General features: G+C 42.3%; 1 protein-coding gene across 1 annotated transcript in view; it reads right to left on the bottom strand.

The window, feature by feature from the left end:
• LOC143140346 (uncharacterized) overlaps positions 1–17,500 on the bottom strand; it is a 35,969-nt gene that overhangs the window by 2,302 nt on the left and 16,167 nt on the right. Inside the window, exons 11-28 of the mRNA XM_076301159.1 lie at positions 17,491–17,500; positions 16,745–16,789; positions 15,153–15,206; positions 13,031–13,066; positions 12,496–12,558; positions 12,118–12,189; positions 11,485–11,538; positions 11,245–11,289; positions 10,504–10,548; positions 10,137–10,190; positions 9,846–9,899; positions 9,622–9,672; positions 8,994–9,083; positions 8,733–8,768; positions 8,076–8,120; positions 5,607–5,807; positions 888–951; positions 1–88 (exon numbers count right to left, since the gene is read on the bottom strand). The exon at positions 1–88 is cut by the window's left edge and continues 89 nt beyond it; the exon at positions 17,491–17,500 is cut by the window's right edge and continues 44 nt beyond it. Of these exons, the coding sequence (XP_076157274.1) occupies positions 1–88; positions 888–951; positions 5,607–5,807; positions 8,076–8,120; positions 8,733–8,768; positions 8,994–9,083; positions 9,622–9,672; positions 9,846–9,899; positions 10,137–10,190; positions 10,504–10,548; positions 11,245–11,289; positions 11,485–11,538; positions 12,118–12,189; positions 12,496–12,558; positions 13,031–13,066; positions 15,153–15,206; positions 16,745–16,789; positions 17,491–17,500 (1,107 nt within the window). The remainder of the gene's footprint in view (positions 89–887; positions 952–5,606; positions 5,808–8,075; positions 8,121–8,732; positions 8,769–8,993; positions 9,084–9,621; positions 9,673–9,845; positions 9,900–10,136; positions 10,191–10,503; positions 10,549–11,244; positions 11,290–11,484; positions 11,539–12,117; positions 12,190–12,495; positions 12,559–13,030; positions 13,067–15,152; positions 15,207–16,744; positions 16,790–17,490) is intronic.

Genomic DNA, 17,500 nt, shown 5'->3' with positions numbered 1-17,500 from the left:
CCGTCCTTGCCGGGGGGGCCTGGTCGTCCGGGAGACGAGACCATCTCAACGGGCATCTGCATGCGTGACATATAGTACGCCATCCGCTCTGTGGGCACGCCAAGGGCACACGGTTAATGACAGCCAGCCGTATTTTAAAAAGCATCAGTGCTCATAATCAGAATTTAAATATTAATGTCCGTCATCGTGGCAGGAGACGCATGCAATTAGTCTGAGATGAACGCAAACTGGACAAAGTGGACATAGGTGGGGATCACATTGGAAATCAGGAGTGGTGAAACGTAACACAACACTCAGACTATGAGTGTAGAAGAATTCAAAAGAAGTTCCTTGTTGCTAAGTTACACCAACGGTCTACGTTCTGTTGCCTAAACTGATAATTGATGAGCCTTGCGCTACACTTTGAAAGTGGAGCCCAGTTCAACGCACACATTGTTTGGTGCTAGCGCAACGCTGCCGCACCGTAGTAAACAATAGGACTGCTGATGCCTGCAGCGGGTCAATGTGACCCCCACCTAAAAGAGATGACACAGCTTAGTAAAGTAGTGAGTAAACACCGCCAGGCTAATAACATGACACGTTCCAAATGTTCCAATTGGATGACGTAACCGTGACAAGCTGTCTGCTGATTATTATTTAGTTTGTCAGACTTAAATCAGACAAGACTTTGTTGCCTATTATTAGTGGGCAAGTGGCCAAACAGTGTTATAATAATAATAATAATAATAATAATAATAATAATAATAATAATAATAATACTTTTGTGGATCAAAAGATACATTGGTGACATGGTGCATTGAATATATTACACATATAAATGTATACTATTTGTAATGATATGGTATATTTTAGAAACATTTAGAAATATTTTAGAAAGTTTTACTCACCATCAAAGATTTTGATGACCTGTTGCCTTATGTAGCCCCTGATGTCATCGTAGTTGACCACCGCCTGAGAGAAGATAAGAGAAGATGCCATCATATGACCTCTGACCTTTCCCTCTTTTCACATCCTATCATCCTTACGTTTGTCATCAGGGCCATTAAAGCAACACTATGCAGGTTTAGGTATTTTTGGTAGAGCTCCCCCTAGAGTCGAGATGTATTTATATGTTACTCTGCTATTACCAAACCTTGCATGTCTAACCCCCCCTGTACATAATGCAAATGCTTTTGTTGTGGAGGTGAAGGATTAACAACAGGCAAAAACGATCTCCAAAGAGCTATATCTACTGACAAGGTAATGTTTCACAATTCTCGCCAGATTTGCCAGGCAGCCGTTTTTGGAAGTTGTGTAGCTGGTTTTCTCAGTAGGGATTCGCTACGTCTATGCTGTATAGCTATACTAGGTAAACGAAGTTTGTTTCCCATCAAATTGGCTTTGTAAAGGTGACAATCATAGTGTACCTTTAACAAGCAACTGAACACATTTGACATTACTTCTCTCAAAGAAGCTGGCCATGGACATGAATGGTTGAATAGCACTTCACATCAACAGGTGGTTTGGAATTTTGTAGTAGCTTTGTGGTATTGTGTAGTTGCAGTTTTGTGTAGCTTTATTTGAATTTTGAAGTAGCTTTGTGATTTGTGCAGTTGTACTTTTGGTTGTTTGTCTGTCTGTTTGTTGGCAGGACTATGCAAAAGGGGTGTAGCAGGCAGGCGCGTAGCAGGCAGGCGCGTAGCAAGCGTGGGGGATGTGGGTGTTATAACGTACACACTTTTGCTGGAACACGATTCTATCCCCCACACTTTTTGTCAGATTAAAATGAAAGTAAAATATGGAAATAAACGCTCCCGTAAAGAGTTGGAACCGTATCTACCGCAAACACAGAGACACAAATGACAGTTTTTGTCACAATGTAGAAATGCAGGGAGACAAAGTGAAAGTGGGGGTGTGCGCACCAAGGCACTTGTTGTTTCTGCAGAAAAACTTTTGGCTACTGTTCTCAGAGCATTATGTTTTCTCTGTCTATGATCTGCAGCTTTTCTCAAACTATGGGCCTCCTCAACAATTAACCTACTGGTCCACGTAGCCGCGAAATTAAGTTATGCCCGGTGCTTCACACGTCTGATCATTTGCAGCAAGATTGAATGTATGGAACCGCGGAATGAAAAAAAAAAAAACTAGGCTAAAAGTTTCCCGAATCAGAAATAGGCCTACTTTTTAATTTGGTGTCATCAAGACATAGCCCAGTCAGCACACATACGTCTCCAAGACACTTGGAAAATATCTGAACAGCTTAATTACATCGTGTTCCATTTAGAACGTCTTATTTGATCTGATCAAACGTCGGCGGCATTTCACTGTCAATGTATGTCGTAGTGCTACATCATACTGGAGATCTTAATGTCTTAAATACGATTGCTTTCCATTTAAAACATCTTATTTTGATCTTACAAACGGCGGCGTCAAGACACATTTGAGTTCTACATCTGAGAACTAAGATTTCCAGCATGTAGAACTCAAATAGAACGCTTATGAGCGCTCATGCAATGTGTGCGTCCCTGCAGCAAGTGAAACTGGAGGTAAGGTGGACTAGAAGCAACAATAGTTTAAACTACGTAGCCTAGCTTCCTGTAACCATCAATGAAAAAAGCATAGAAACTGCAAATCATAATCTTTAAATTTACATTAATTAAGCTGGCTATATGCAACACTATTTATTTATATTCCCTTTGCATATGTTAGGGTAGACTTCAAACGTTTTTGAATTTGAGCTTACAGTTCTGTCACTATTCTGTGTCCGTGATACCTCGAAATTAGGCTGCTGTCTGTTAGGCAATTTATTGTAGCCTGCTAACCCATATGCACAAAACATAATTTCTGAAATGATTTCTAGATTTATAACATGTAGGGTAGTGTCAAATAGTGAAGTGATAGCAGGTAGATCATGTAGGCCTACATGTCACATGAGCCACACATATGAGGGGCGCTGCTTCTTCTGTCCCCCCCAAACTGCATTAAAATGGTGTGTTTCAAAAACATTTCGGGGGAGAAACTCCCGGACACCAATATAGTCCGCACCCCTCTCAGAAAATACTTACAACGTGCCTGTAGGGAGTTATTTATAATTTGGCCAGGTTGTTTCATTTTCCTATCCCACAACCCCCACACTTTTAAAAAGCTTGATACGCCTCTGGTAGCAGGGGCCAGTGAAGAACTCATCTAATTTTGGAGCATTATATATATATCTGAATCATGGGGCATATCCACAATAATACATATTGTTCTATGTCATTAGGATTGTGAGAGGTTATTTAGATCACACTTACAATTTACACAGTGCAAAAGAATAAATCTATCATAAACTTCTAACTATACAGCATAAATCTGCATAGTCATTCAAGCAAAGTACAGGAGATCATTCCCCTGTGAAGTCAAATTAATTGGGAAGTGATGGCACTTACACCCACGGCTAGAAGCTCATTTGATTAAATACACCTCCTAGACTCCTCGGGAGAAGCGGCGCCTTCCCATTGTGAGTTTTTAAGGAGTCACTCGCCTTGTTGATGCGTTCTAGACGGAATGTTTGCTTTCCCCATAGCAGCTGTTCTCTTGAAGTATAAACACAAACAAATATTTATGCCGAGACGACACATTAGAGACGGACTCATTTGCATGTCTCTGAGAGGTGCTGGATCAAATTTCTTAATTCTTAATTACATTTTATGCTTTACCCTCATCTCTCTGACCTTTTGTCTTGTTGTTTTTTTACTGTTGTTCTTTGTTTTACTTTTGTCTAAAAACCTATACAACAGCCTACAAACCAACTTAGCTACTAATTTGTACTTGTGCATATTTGTTGGCCTTTGCACATGCAGTTCTACCTACTGGAATCATAATCATATAGAGTTCCATATGTAACACCCTACTGTACCTACTGGGGTCATGATCATATGGAGTTCCATATGTAACACCCTACTGTACCTACTGGGGTCATATAGAGTTCCATAACACCCTACTGTACCTACTGGGGTCATGATCATATAGTTCCATATGTAACACCCTACTGTACTGTACCTACTGGGGTCATGATCGCACGGTGTTCATATGTAACACCCTACTGGGGTCATGATCGCACGGTGTTCATAGGTAACACCCTACTGGGGTCATGATTGCACGGTGTCCATATGTAACACCCTACTGGGGTCATGATCGCACGGTGTCCATATGTAACACCCGTTCGATATGTAAAACCTGTTTTTCCCTGTCCTGTTGCCTGCGTCGGCCACACCTGCACACAGTCCTGCTACGCTTCACCTGAGTACTAAGCACCTGTCACCTGTTAACTAATTAACCGCTGGCTTTGATAAGACTGTTTCCCTCGTGCCATCGTGATCTTTTGAGCAGACTGAGCCGTGTTGTAGAGGTTTACTGTTGAACTACGCTGACTGATTCTCGACCTTGTTCCGTGCTCCGACTTTGATTTTGGGATTTGTGCTTTGGAATTGTTTGCTTACATCTGTGTTTTGACTTGGATATCGTACCTGGATTTTTGCTATTGGATTTGCCCTCCGATTTCCCGAAGTGATGCCACTGTTCTCCGACTCGGAGTCTGACCTGCCTTCATTACATCAAGACTTGTAAAGCGTGCGTTACTACAGCAGAACTATCATCAATATCCCCCTCGTACAGTGAATCATGGTTATTACTTCTGTCCAACTGCCAACCCTGTCTGGAGTAGATTAGCGGTTTTCCCAGTGACCTTTCGAGCACGGAACGGTTTAGTGGTCACATCAATAAATTGACTAACTAACCAGTGAGGCAGTTAAGTGCTTAAATGATTCAGTCAATTACTTAATCAGTCTGCTGACCCTCCATAGGCTCTGCCAAGAGAGGAACAGGCTGTCCACTCACACTTCCCTGGGTGGGTCAGGATCACTTACTTACGATAGGATAGGATAGGATAGGATAATATTATCCAGATAAAAGTGGAACTTGGAAAGGCCTGTAGATCTTGGGTGCATTTGTAAATTCAATATGACACGCTCTGGATGCTCCGAGTGTGTGACGCTCTTAATAAACACACGATAATTCCAAATTTACGAACGGTTAAGTGTGCTCGGAGTGGCAATATATAAATGCACCCGTTGTGTGTGGCTTGCCCCACCACCTCTTCTAATGACCGTGATGCAAATTCAAAAGTATCTCAAGAGGGAAAAATACTGGAAAAAAGAAGAGGACAGTCCTCAGACTAAACCTTCTGAATCTCAATCAGCCACTGCCTATACACCTCATAATTATATTCATATTATTGTTGCATAGAACATAATGTATTTTTCCTACCCTCTAGAGAGTTTACGTTGTGTTCATTGTTTAACTCAAACTCTTTATCTAACCCGGCTAAGGCCCAGGTTACACTGCGACCGCAACTAAAGCTCTCCGTTCATGGAGTGTAAAAATAGTTTTAGAAGACTAAAAAGAAATTTTTTCGAACGTCCACGCCGCTATCACATTTGTTGTAGCCAGCAGTTCCACTGATTACCGTGGAAGCTAATTGTTGCATCAGACGCTCCGTGAAAGGAACAGTTACAGTAAGTGCCCAGTGCAGCCTGCCTGTATGAAGTGACCAGGCCACCCCCTACTGTCCTCCTGTGAGCACTCACGTCATTGCCCGGTTGGCCGGGATGTCCAGCGGTTCCTGGCGGCCCTGGTTGCCCCGGCGACCCCCTCTCGCCGCGCGGTCCCATGGGTCCCATCACGTCCCCGCTCTTTTTGGAGCCGTAGCCGCCGCCGCCGCCTCCGGGGGGTCCTGGGGGCCCGCGCTCTCCTGGGGACCCTCGCTGGCCCGAGGCCCCTGCCTCACCCTGGGAACACACAGAGGAAGAGGTCAAGGTCAAGGTCACGGTCACGGTCACAGTCAAGTTCTTTATTTGTCATACTGGGGCACGTTTCCCAAAACCATAGTTGCTAACTAAGTTAGCAACTTTGTTGGTTGCAATGCAATTTCCCATTGCCAACCAACTAAGTTAGCTAACAGGTTAGCAACTATGGTTTTGGGAAACGCGCCCCTGTACGTCATACTGCTTTACAAACTGCTTCTCCTTGTCTAGTCATCATCTTGGGAAAGGCTACCTGACTCCTTCCTGCTGACCTAAGATTACTGCTTGGGCCCCAACACTGCAACACATCAGAAAGATATACTGATGCCTGTTCCATGACATGATTTATAAATACGCAATAGCTCCCTAATGTCTATTCAGCGCCGTGCTGGTAGTGAGTGTGGCGGGGCGATGTGTTCCCATCCATTACTACTAGTGAGAACGCTGGCAGCAGACTGTTGAATCAACTGTCGCAGTTTGATGATCTTTTTGGGGAGCCCAGTTGCGTGACCATAATAGTAATTATTATACGGCACTTCACAATGCAAGTGGAACGCTCCATTGACTTGAATGGGATTTCCCAAAGTTCTACAAGTCCTTATTTTCATCTAAGGACCTCTGAAATAATGACCGCTGTCAATGGCAATGGATTTTCCCTTATTATCCCTTACTTAATCCTATGGTAAAATAAAGGTGTGTATGGGAGTCTCCAGAAATCACTATATCACTTGAGGCGAGACCAGTCAAACATACAGTTTGAGGACGGCAAGCGTGTATACAGTTACATACAGCATACAGTTTGAGGACGGCAAGCGTTGTTTACCCAGCATTTATTAGAAATAAAGTTGTGTATTCTCCAGTAATACCAGACCAGGACATTGCCTCAACAGAACTAAAACCTATTTCAGGTTACATCTAGTTAAAAACATCTCAGCTAGAAGTCAAAATATGGGTATAGGTGGCCTTTAAATAAGTTCTGCATTAGAGAATTCCTTCACACAGCAAAAAGATGCTGTAGTCTCTCACCGCCGCGCTGAAATCCAAGGCCCAGGAGTAAGAAGTCAACATGACGCACACAGTGCTTTAGCTGGAGAGGGGCCATTTATCATAAATAAATAGCCTTATTGGGCACTGCAGACATTTAAAGACCGCGGCCTCCCTCCCAGGACTCCCTAAATGGCTTGGTGCAGCCTTATCTAATACATACTTTAAACTGTGAAAGACCTGACAACGGCGTGCTGTCAGTGTGATAGATAGTCCAATAACACACAGCTCTCTTGGCCATAATAGCATCATCCTGAGGATGGCTGGGTTCATGCAAGGATGATAGCACTGGAAGCTAATGGCAGCTCACATCCACACAGGTCATGGTGTGTGTGTGTGTGTGTGTGTGTGTGTGTGTGTGTGTGTGTGTGTATGTGTGTGTACTGTATGTGTGTGTGTGTGTGTGTGTGTGTGTGTGTGTGTGTGTGTGTGTGTTTGAAGGCAACCAAGCGTGGAGACATTTATAGATTACTGAGGCACACAAACATAAACAGCGGCGGCTCATGATTGAGAAAGATTCGCTCGCTCCCTGTGAGGTTTCCTTGGGATATACTACAGAGGATGCTGAGGGACCCTATGCTTTTAAAAATGAAAAGATCCTTTAACTTTGTGCTCCTAGGTTTCAAAAACAAGTCAATATGGCTATGTTTATTTAGAGAAAAACAGAAACTCTTCCTTTTTCAATGAGCAAAAATCTTTCAGAGATTCCGGAAATATCCAATACCATCAAAAAAACAAAATCACCAACATAGCAACATTTGTGGGTAAAAAACATCACCAGAGCAGCCTTGGACAGCATTTCACTGGGCTTATCGAGCAAGCCCCTTCCTTCATCAGTGTTTTGTTGAAATTTGCTGCTGAGATAAATTACATTTCTTGCACCCATTTACACTCCTCTTCAGAAATGTATCTTTCACATCTCTAATACTATTAAAAAACAATGTACACTTCTCATCTATACTGTCATGTGAAAACAGGCCATTCCAGTCTATCAATTGTTATTCTTCCTCAAACTGTAGTATTGTAATTCCTTGTTGTTGCTGGGGTCATTTATTTATGCAACATAGTATAACTATATACACACTAACTATAACTATAGTCTCACTGCAGACACACAAATGGATGCTTTACTAAACCTGTGCATACTCAATTCATTTAAACAAAATGGGGGCATTTGAACAAAAATGCCTTTTATACTCTATTTCCTACCTTTTGTCCTGGTTCTCCATTGTTTCCGGGCAAGCCTGGGATTCCCTAAGAGTTTAAGAGGTTAGAAAAAGGATTACTTTTTGACAATTTGTATTACTTTTATTATTATTATTATTATTATTATTATTATTATTATTATTATTATTATTAGTATTAATTAATTAATTAATTAATTAATTAATTTATAATCATTTTTGACACAGTCTCATCCATTTCCAACGGTTGATCTGTCAACATCTATATCACTGTTTTTGTATAGTACATATAGTAACTACATCATAGTACCTTCTAGGTAAAATCAATCAATCCATAGTTGGACTGTTTGATTCAGTAGAAAATATATAATCAAATAAAAACAACCCAGTTGCAGTTAACTGATATTAACTGGAATGCACAAAAATTATTCATGAAAATCCATAACAACAGAGATGTTTATGCTAATTAACTTTCCATTTATTACACGAGTGCGGGTGGTAATATAAACACAAATCACACTCAAAACAGAAATCATTACCTTTAAAAGGTTAAACAAAAAACATCTGAACAAGAAATAAATCATATGCATATGAATGGGAGAGTTGATTAGAGTGTTTAATAGAAGCTGTAGTAAATGAGGAAGTAAGACACTTGGCACACAATTTAGATGGTTTAACTCACGTCTTTTCCCGGGGAACCATCACTTCCTGACTCTCCCTGGCCAAACAGAAGGCAAAATAAAGCAGTCAGTGAGGCAAAACGCAAACAACACACACACACACACACACACACACACACACACACACACACACACACACACACACACACACACACACACACAAATGTCCACGCACACACCCAACCTATCTTGCTTTACACTGGGCTTGGCTGTGTACTGTTTGTGTGTTGGATGTTGTGGAGAGATGCATTATGGGAACACACCATCATTCCTGGGTGTCCGGGCGCCCCTGGTGGTCCAGGTAGTCCTCCCAGGCCTCTGTCTCCCTGCTCCCCCTTATCCCCCTTCACACCCTGGGGGGACAGACAGACATACAGGCACAGAGAGACAGATAGGCAGACAGACAGCTACTTGTCAAAACAAGAAAATAAGCTTAATACAATATGTATTCAATTTTATTTTTCAATCTTGCGGCTTTTGCTGCAATAGGACAAATAGTTCTTCACGAAATTCGAACATTTAAGTATCAGGTGTTGTGCAGCAACGTACTATTCTCTGTATAACATTTACATTCTCTGTATTAGGGCCTGTGTCCACCAATCGTGTTTTTGTGCCAACGGCGGCTATTTTCTATACAAATCTTATGAAATTCTCTGTCTTACACTTACAAGTTACATTACAATGAACAAACAAATAGAATGAGAAATGGGTGTTAGTGGGTGTGATCCTATGAGAAATGGGTGTTAGTGTGGTTGTGATGCTATGAGAAATGGGTGTTAGTGTAGTTGTAATATGAGAAATGGGTGTTAGTGTAGTTGTGATATGAGAAATGGGTGTTAGTGTGGTTGTGATATGAGAAATGGGTGTGATGCTATAATTGGTAAATCTCACCACTCCGGCTAGGCCAATGGGTCCGGGAGGTCCCGCAGGTCCGGTGGCCCCCTAAAAAATGACCACAAGTGGACTCATTCTCTCAGAGAATCAGCACTCTACAGCATACATAAGCATCCCCTCTATAACATGCACATAAACATTCCCTCTACAGTATATATTCATAAGCATCCCCTGTGTAGCATACACAGAAACATTCGTCTTTAAATGGTCACTGTTCTTACAAGATGTCCGGGAGCACCTGGGGGACCTTGTGGCCCTGGTGTGCCAGGATCACCCTACACAGAGAGAGAGAGAGTGAGAGAGAGAGAGAGAGAGAGAGGGAGGGAGAGAGAGAGAGAAAGGAAGTGTAAACACATCTTTAAATCATCCTTTCCATCATTATCTGTATGAATCTGATTAAAGAGTAAAGTAATGTATGGATCTGATTAAAGAGTAAAGCAATGTATGGATATTAGTGAAGGGTAGGGTTTAGTGAAAAGTAAAGTATAGATCTGAGTAACGAGTCTGCTGACCTCCATGCCCGGTTTGCCTGCCATTCCAGGAGGACCCTGCGGGCCACAGTCTCCCTATCAGAGGAACACAAGGACACAACAATGAAGTCACTAACCATCACATGACATTCTGATAACATTCTTACAACACCTCATTTTTAACCTGTTGAGGAGTACGGTCACAAATATGTGATTAGAATGCTCGCAAACCGAGAGTTCCGCATTATGATGCGACAATTACCCTCAGAGATTTTCCCCATAAACTGTATAAAGAACACTGAAACTGATCTTTGCGTAGAATTCTAGAAGGAACAAGTAAAATAATTCACTCCTCAACAGGTTGAGTGACTGAGGAAGTGGTTTGTCACGGTTTAAAAGCTCTGCATACCTTTGGTCCAGGGAATCCCTGATGACCTTTGATGCCCTTGAAACCCTGCAGGATAGAGGAGAGAACATGTCAGATGAAGGCCACACGCTGATACAAGGGGCAGTGGAGCAGGAGGGGACAATTTAGCATCACAGTTCCCTGGATGACTACTCGCAACCAGCGGCCAAGCAGGCAGGACATCTTCACACAGCAGTGTGGTAGGATGTGCAAGAACAGGCAAAAGCAATTTAACTTCAAACCGATTCAAATCAAACAGATGTCCTCAACATGTCCTGACACACACACAACACACACCCACGGTCATGGAGAGGAGAACGCCATTTACTCTGCTTAATGAAGCATCCGGTGTGTGTTTCAACACATAAGCGCCACAGAGAGAAGAACAGAATCTATTTTGAGAACACATCCAATGTGTGTTCCTAAGCCCGTCATGGCCACCTGCCGTGGCTGCATTAGGGCCAGTTCACATTGTGATGACTGATAATTGTGTGGCTGTGGGATGGGAATACATTCAGAAGATGGCGCTGCCGTTGACACTAGCCACGTTTACATGGACAGTTTTCTTTTTTTGTCATTCTGATTAAACTATTTATTCCGATCGAGGTGTTTATGAGAATTTTTAAAAGTTTTATTTTAAAAGTTTCCATGTAAACGTGGTTAATGTTGCATTGGAAAGTAACTGGGGAGGGGGGCGATGTGTGTGTGTGTGTGTGTGTGTGGGGTGGGGGGTGAAGCTCATACCGGAATTCCTCTGGGACCAATGGGACCAGGAGGACCAGAATCTCCCTGAAAGAGAGAAAGAGGACAATATGTGGAAATATATTGATATGCATGACAGGTTCAGATTTATTGCATTACATAATAACAATCCAATAAAACATTTTTAATTTTAATTTGGACTCATTTCTGGCTCACATCAGAAGACCATACCACATGCTGCATCAAATATAAATGTAAGTGTACGTCATGGGTTTGTCTTACTCTTTGTCCAGGTTTTCCAGGTGTCCCATCGTTGCCTTCCATACCTGGAGGTCCCTGTGCAGACGCAAGGTCAAACAGAACAATAATGGGACAAAAACAAACAAAACAGTTAAGAGACACCATCATCAACAGGGCACAGATTAGTATAGTAGCTTCACCACAGAGTACTGCTAAGCGCTAACTGGAACACTTGCCTGGGCCATCTGTGGCATGGAGAGATGCTAGCCGTTAAGCGCTAACTGGAACACTTGGCTAGGGCATCTTTGAAAGGACCGATGGTAACCACTAAGCTCTAACTGGAACACTGGCCTGGGCGATGCTACATGTTAAGCGTTAACTGAAGCAATGCTAATTGCTAAGCCCTAACTGGAGCAATGCTAAGCGCTAACTGGAGCAATGCTAACTGCTAAGCCCTAACTGGAGCAATGCTAAGCGCTAACTGGAGCAATGCTTACTGCTAAGCACTAACTGGAGCGATGCTACATGTTAAGCAATGACCCGAGCAATCCTAAGCTATAACAGGAGCGATGCTAACTGCTAAGCACTAACTGGAGCGATGCTACATGTTAAGCAATGACCGGAGCAATCCTAAACTGTAACTGGAGCGATGCTAACTGCTAAGCGCTAACTCACCGGCATGCCTGGAGGGCCCTGGCGGCCAGGGGAGCCAGCTGATCCCTGCTGGCCAGGAAGACCAGTCTCACCCTGAATGGGAGAAACAGACAGATAGACACTATGAGAAGTTAGTAGATGGAACTAGTGTGTGTGTGTTGGAGACAGAGACAGCAGGGAGTATATATGTGTGTATATATGTGTGTGTGAGTGGGTGTGTGTGTGTATAGGAGATATATCAAGAGAGAGATTACATGTGGTGTGGTTGTGTGTGTGTGTGTGTGTGTGTGTGTGAAAACTAAGATGGAGCAGAGAACAATGTGTTATTTGGTGGCTACATGAAAGGAGAGAGCATGCTGTGAGTTTGTCTCCAGTCTAGTCAGCAGTCTGGGTCCTCGCCTTCTCTGCCTTCGGCCCAGGTGGACCAGGGGGCCCTGCTTTTCCTGCGAAGCCTGGAGCTCCCTGAAAACACAAACACAATATGAGTTAAAAAGAAATGCACACATACACCTATAATACCTACAGACACACACACAGACGCGGACAGTTGGACACTGTATGTGCTTACACACCCACACGCACCCATACACACACACACACACACACACACACACACACATCTTATGCACACACACACACACACACACACACACACACACACACACACACACACACATCCACCATCCACATCTTATGCACACCGCACACACACACACACACACACACACACACACTGCACACACACACACACACACACACACACACACATCCACCATCCACATCTTATGCACACTGCACACACACACACACACACACACACACACACACACACACACACACACACCATCCACATCTTATGCACACCACACACACACACACACACACACACGCTGTCTGACTGAATTGGAATGCATTCATATGTGTGGTGTGTTACCTGCTGCCCTGGGAAGCCAGGTTGTCCTGTAAAACCCTACACAAGCAGAGGATACAGGAATGAGAGACAGACAAGGAGACTGTGGAAAGATACCAGATCTAATCCAAAACATTACAGACAGAATAGAACAGCATGAGCGGAAACCAAAACAAAGACACACACACACACACACACACACACACACACGCAGGCCCAAGAGATACACACACACACACACACACACACACACAGGCCAAGAGATACACATGCACACACACACACACACACATACACACACACACAGGCTGAGATACACACACACACACACACACACACACACACACACACACACACACACACACACGCAGACATACAGCCTAAACATATCCTTGGCAAGGTGAACTGAGACTGCTGTGAGTTCAGTTTCTTTCCATTGCAAGTCATAATAAGCAAACTTAAAGTTCTATAAGATTGTGGCAATCACATGACAAAATGACCCCAAGCCAAATACCCAATTTTCTGATAAACATACAGAGAACGCAGATAACATCACCTCCGTAATACCGTTCAGGCCTAGTGTAGTAGCACTGCACTCCGCTGGAACCAGAATGAGTGGTACTGGTGACTTTCACACCTTCAGATAACTTAAAGGTACAGTCTGTCTTTTGTTATGAAATGGTCCCAGGCCTGCAATAATGGCTGAAGGACAACAGCTGGGTATTGCTCCATCTGTCTGGGGATATTGATACTTTATGGTGAAATCTAGAGGGCCTAAACATTATTATATATGCATAACATAGGGAAAGACAGAGATCTTAGTAATGTTGAGGAACACTGCTAGTTTATCATGCATTTAAGCTATACAAGCTTACACTATATCGCACATTAAGTTATCAATATAGAGCAAAGGGCCATTCACACCAGGAATGATAACTATAATGATAACTATAACCATAACGATAAACCCGTCCACTGACCAATGATAAGTCTCTCCTAAAATGGCTAAAATGTGATGGGTTCTGATTGGCTGTTAGCTTTTTATCGTTCTTAAAATCGCTCTGAAAATGATCGCCAACGATATCGTTCTTCCTTGTTGTTATCGTTACAGTTATAGTTTATGTGTGAACGTCGCCTTTCATATTAACAACAACAATATTTTTTAATAGTTATTGTTATAGTTATCGTTCTTGGTGTGAATGGCCCTAAGTCCAGAGGCACAAATGGGGAGTGGGTTTGGGGAATGATCTCAGGTCAGACTCAAACCTGGGTCACCGTGGTGACTGAGCTCGTACGTGGTATTGACCGTTTCAAGAGAGTTCCATTATCAGCATCATAGTTGTTCCCACAAGGCTTCCGTTTTAACATTCCATATGTTATCTTAATGAAGCGGAAGTAGATTGGCAACAAAATAGAACGTTCAAGCATTGTTTTTATTTTTCTTGTTGAAAGAGTCTATATCACAGCCATGCTACCGTGGCACTACAGCTCCCGCAGCATTTCATTTTTCTGTCAACAAATCTACCCACTGCACCTTTAATGACGAACCCTGTTCTTCTCACTGGCCGGTCTACTCAGCTATGTGAGCTTTTTCCCAGGAAGCTGTGCCTCGTTTGAGCCTCATTACCATCGAAGGTGATTCAATCTGGGAGTGTGATTTCCACGGCTCATTGTTCACGCCGTGACTAACTCAGCTGGCTGGCCACTGTTTGCTGTTTCACGCTGTTTGCTAATGTCTCCATCCTTCAAATTGTGGATTCTTAATTAGAGAAGGAGGAGGGGAGGAACGCTCTCTCCTCTGGAAGGAGAGATGCGATGCGATGCCGGGCTTTGCCGTTCGTTAATTAGCCGAAGAGGAGTAACGAGCCTCGTAAGAATTAACACAGTGTTGTTACATCAATAACAAATCATTATCAGGGAGTGCAGACGGTAGCCACCACCACCACCAACACGTGTCTTGGAAAGTAGGCCTTGGAGGTCCATACAGTGAATATGTATCACGTGTCTGGTAAAGTGTAGGGTTGAGTAACCCAATGCCACCACCACCATCACTTGTCAGATTAAGTGGTCCTAGGATCATCTCCATAAGGTTAGGGTTAGGGTTAAGTGGGCCTTGGGTCTCCATACAGGGCATAGGCATACATACCTGTTCTCCCTTGGGTCCTACAGGTCCAGAAGAACCAGCCTCACCCTTGGGCCCCTGGAAAGAAGACAAAAGGACTCTAATTTAAAAGGCGGGAAAAGTGCAAAGGCTCAAGTCTGACTTAAACTAATCTGATAGGAGGCAAAATCTAATTAAGTTCCACGCAATGGCTGCTGTACAATAACATTAATCATAAAAACCCCTCTATTGTAATGTTAGTCATGATGGGAGTTGTCCCTTAACAACCTCTAAACCCCGACAAAGGACTGAAAACAACCCCTGAATCCCCAACCCCAAAGAAACTCAAAACTAAACCCCCAACACAAACTTTCTATTATCTTCACCTTCTCTCTCCTCTAAAAGAAGAAACAAGTGACATTCACCCACTCCCTATCACAAACTCTGTCACCCCCTTAACATCTACTTCCTCTTTGCCACACGGTTTACAAACCCCAAGCCTCTGTTGTAAGGCTATAGATAGTGTTTTTTTTTTTTTTTTTTTTAATTCTGTGACTAAGTTGGGTTATGAATAATTCCTGCCCAGGCTGCCAGATAAGACAGCCTTTCAACAAGCCTGAGGGCTGCCACCTGTCCTCTCTGTGTTCCACGGGGGAGACCGGGCTTTCAGCCCTTTGTTGTCGTCAAAATAAAAGTCCTGCTGACTCATCGGGCCTCCTTCAAGGGCCGCTTTTGAACTTCACCGTTTTAGAGATGAGCTTTCGCAGCTCACTCTCACGCATAAAAGTGCTCTCGCTGCAGAATACTGCAACCTATGCAGAGTTGGAGGGTTTTTTTCTCCCCTCGGTTTCTGTACTATATCAAAATCTTACGGGATGCTATTCATTTTTTTTTATTGAATTTATTTGACTCAGCACTACGTGAGTTTAATGCAATATGATTGTGCTGGTTAATGCTTGATATTTTTTAATTTGTCTGAACTTTTCCTTTTTTAAGTCTAAAAAGTAATGTCTGCATACATAACATAACCCAACATAACCCAACAAAAGAGTCGATATGAAGAAATAGGTCTGCTTTTGCCTGAAGGAGAATTTTAAACTAGATGTTTAGATGTCTTGGTAATTGTCAGAGCTGACACAAATTTGTGAACTTTCCATTGTGTGTGTGTGTGTGTGTATTTCTGTGTGTATTTCTGTGTGTGTATGTGTGTGCATGCATGCGTGTGTGCTCTGTGGGACCATATTATGGGATGGATAAGAAAGAGCAGCAAAATTAGTCTATATAAATGATGTTACTTATACCCCAAAGAACTGAGTATTATGCTTATTGAGTGATATTGTAAAGACCTGCTGTATGCCACTGGTTCATACATTTGAGTATGTATTACACTGCATCTTTAATATTTGTGTCCCTGCACCATTTTTCTACATGTGGACATACATAAATTATTTAAGTGTATGGGTGTATTTAAACAGCTCTAGGGGACCACATTATGGAATGGATGAGAATGGAATGGCATTATGGAATGGAAGAGCATGGAATGTCATTATGGAATGGAAGAGAATGGAATGGCATTATGGAATGGAAGAGCAGCAAAATGAGTCTAAATGACAAGTGTTAACTTTAGAGTGACTCACAGGAACTCCCTGTTTCCCTTGGTAACCTGGCATCCCGGGTGGTCCCTGGCGGATCAAACAAAAATAACTGAAGTATTGAGTAAAAGAGATGGAAACAGAAACAAACAAAATGGAACAACAATACCATGTCACATAAAAAAATCAAATTTCTCCCTTGTGTAAAACAGCCTCGACACTTCAACAAATTAAAAGTGATGTGTTTTTTGTGTTTTTCTTTAACAAGATGTGGTATTGTTGTAAAACAGCCTCAATATCTCAACAGACTTAAAGTGATGTGGTGTTTGTAGTTGTTATGAGATAAAGTATTGTTTGCTTGAGTATGTGGTGTTTGTAATGAGATATTGTATTGTTTGTCGAGTATGTGGTGTTTGTAGTTGTTATACGATATGTTTTTTGAGTACGGTATGTGGTGTGTGTAATTGTTATGAGATATGGTATTGTTTGCTTGAATTTGTGCCATTTGTAGTTGTAATGAGATATGGTATTGTTTGTTTGAATATGTGGTGTTTGTGGTTGCAATGCGATATGGTATTGTTTGTTTGAGAATGTGGTGTATGTAATGAGATATGGTATTTTTTGTTTGAGTATGTGGTGTTTGTAATTGTAATGAGATATGGTATTGTTTGTTTGAGTATGTGGTGTTTGTGATTGTAATGAGATATGGTATTGTTTGTTTGAATATGTGATGTTTATAATGAGATATGGTATTGTTTGTTTGAATATGTGGTGTTTGTGGTTCTGCTTACTGATTCACCC

Source organism: Alosa pseudoharengus, unplaced genomic scaffold (assembly GCF_046254945.1).
Source record: "Alosa pseudoharengus isolate Yale_2024_CS ecotype anadromous, Long Island Sound unplaced genomic scaffold, YU_APseudo_1.1 YU_APseudo_1.1_scf_23, whole genome shotgun sequence".
In the NCBI taxonomy this organism is placed as follows: Eukaryota; Metazoa; Chordata; class Actinopteri; order Clupeiformes; family Clupeidae; genus Alosa; species Alosa pseudoharengus.
This window is presented reverse-complemented; position numbering and strand designations above follow the sequence as displayed.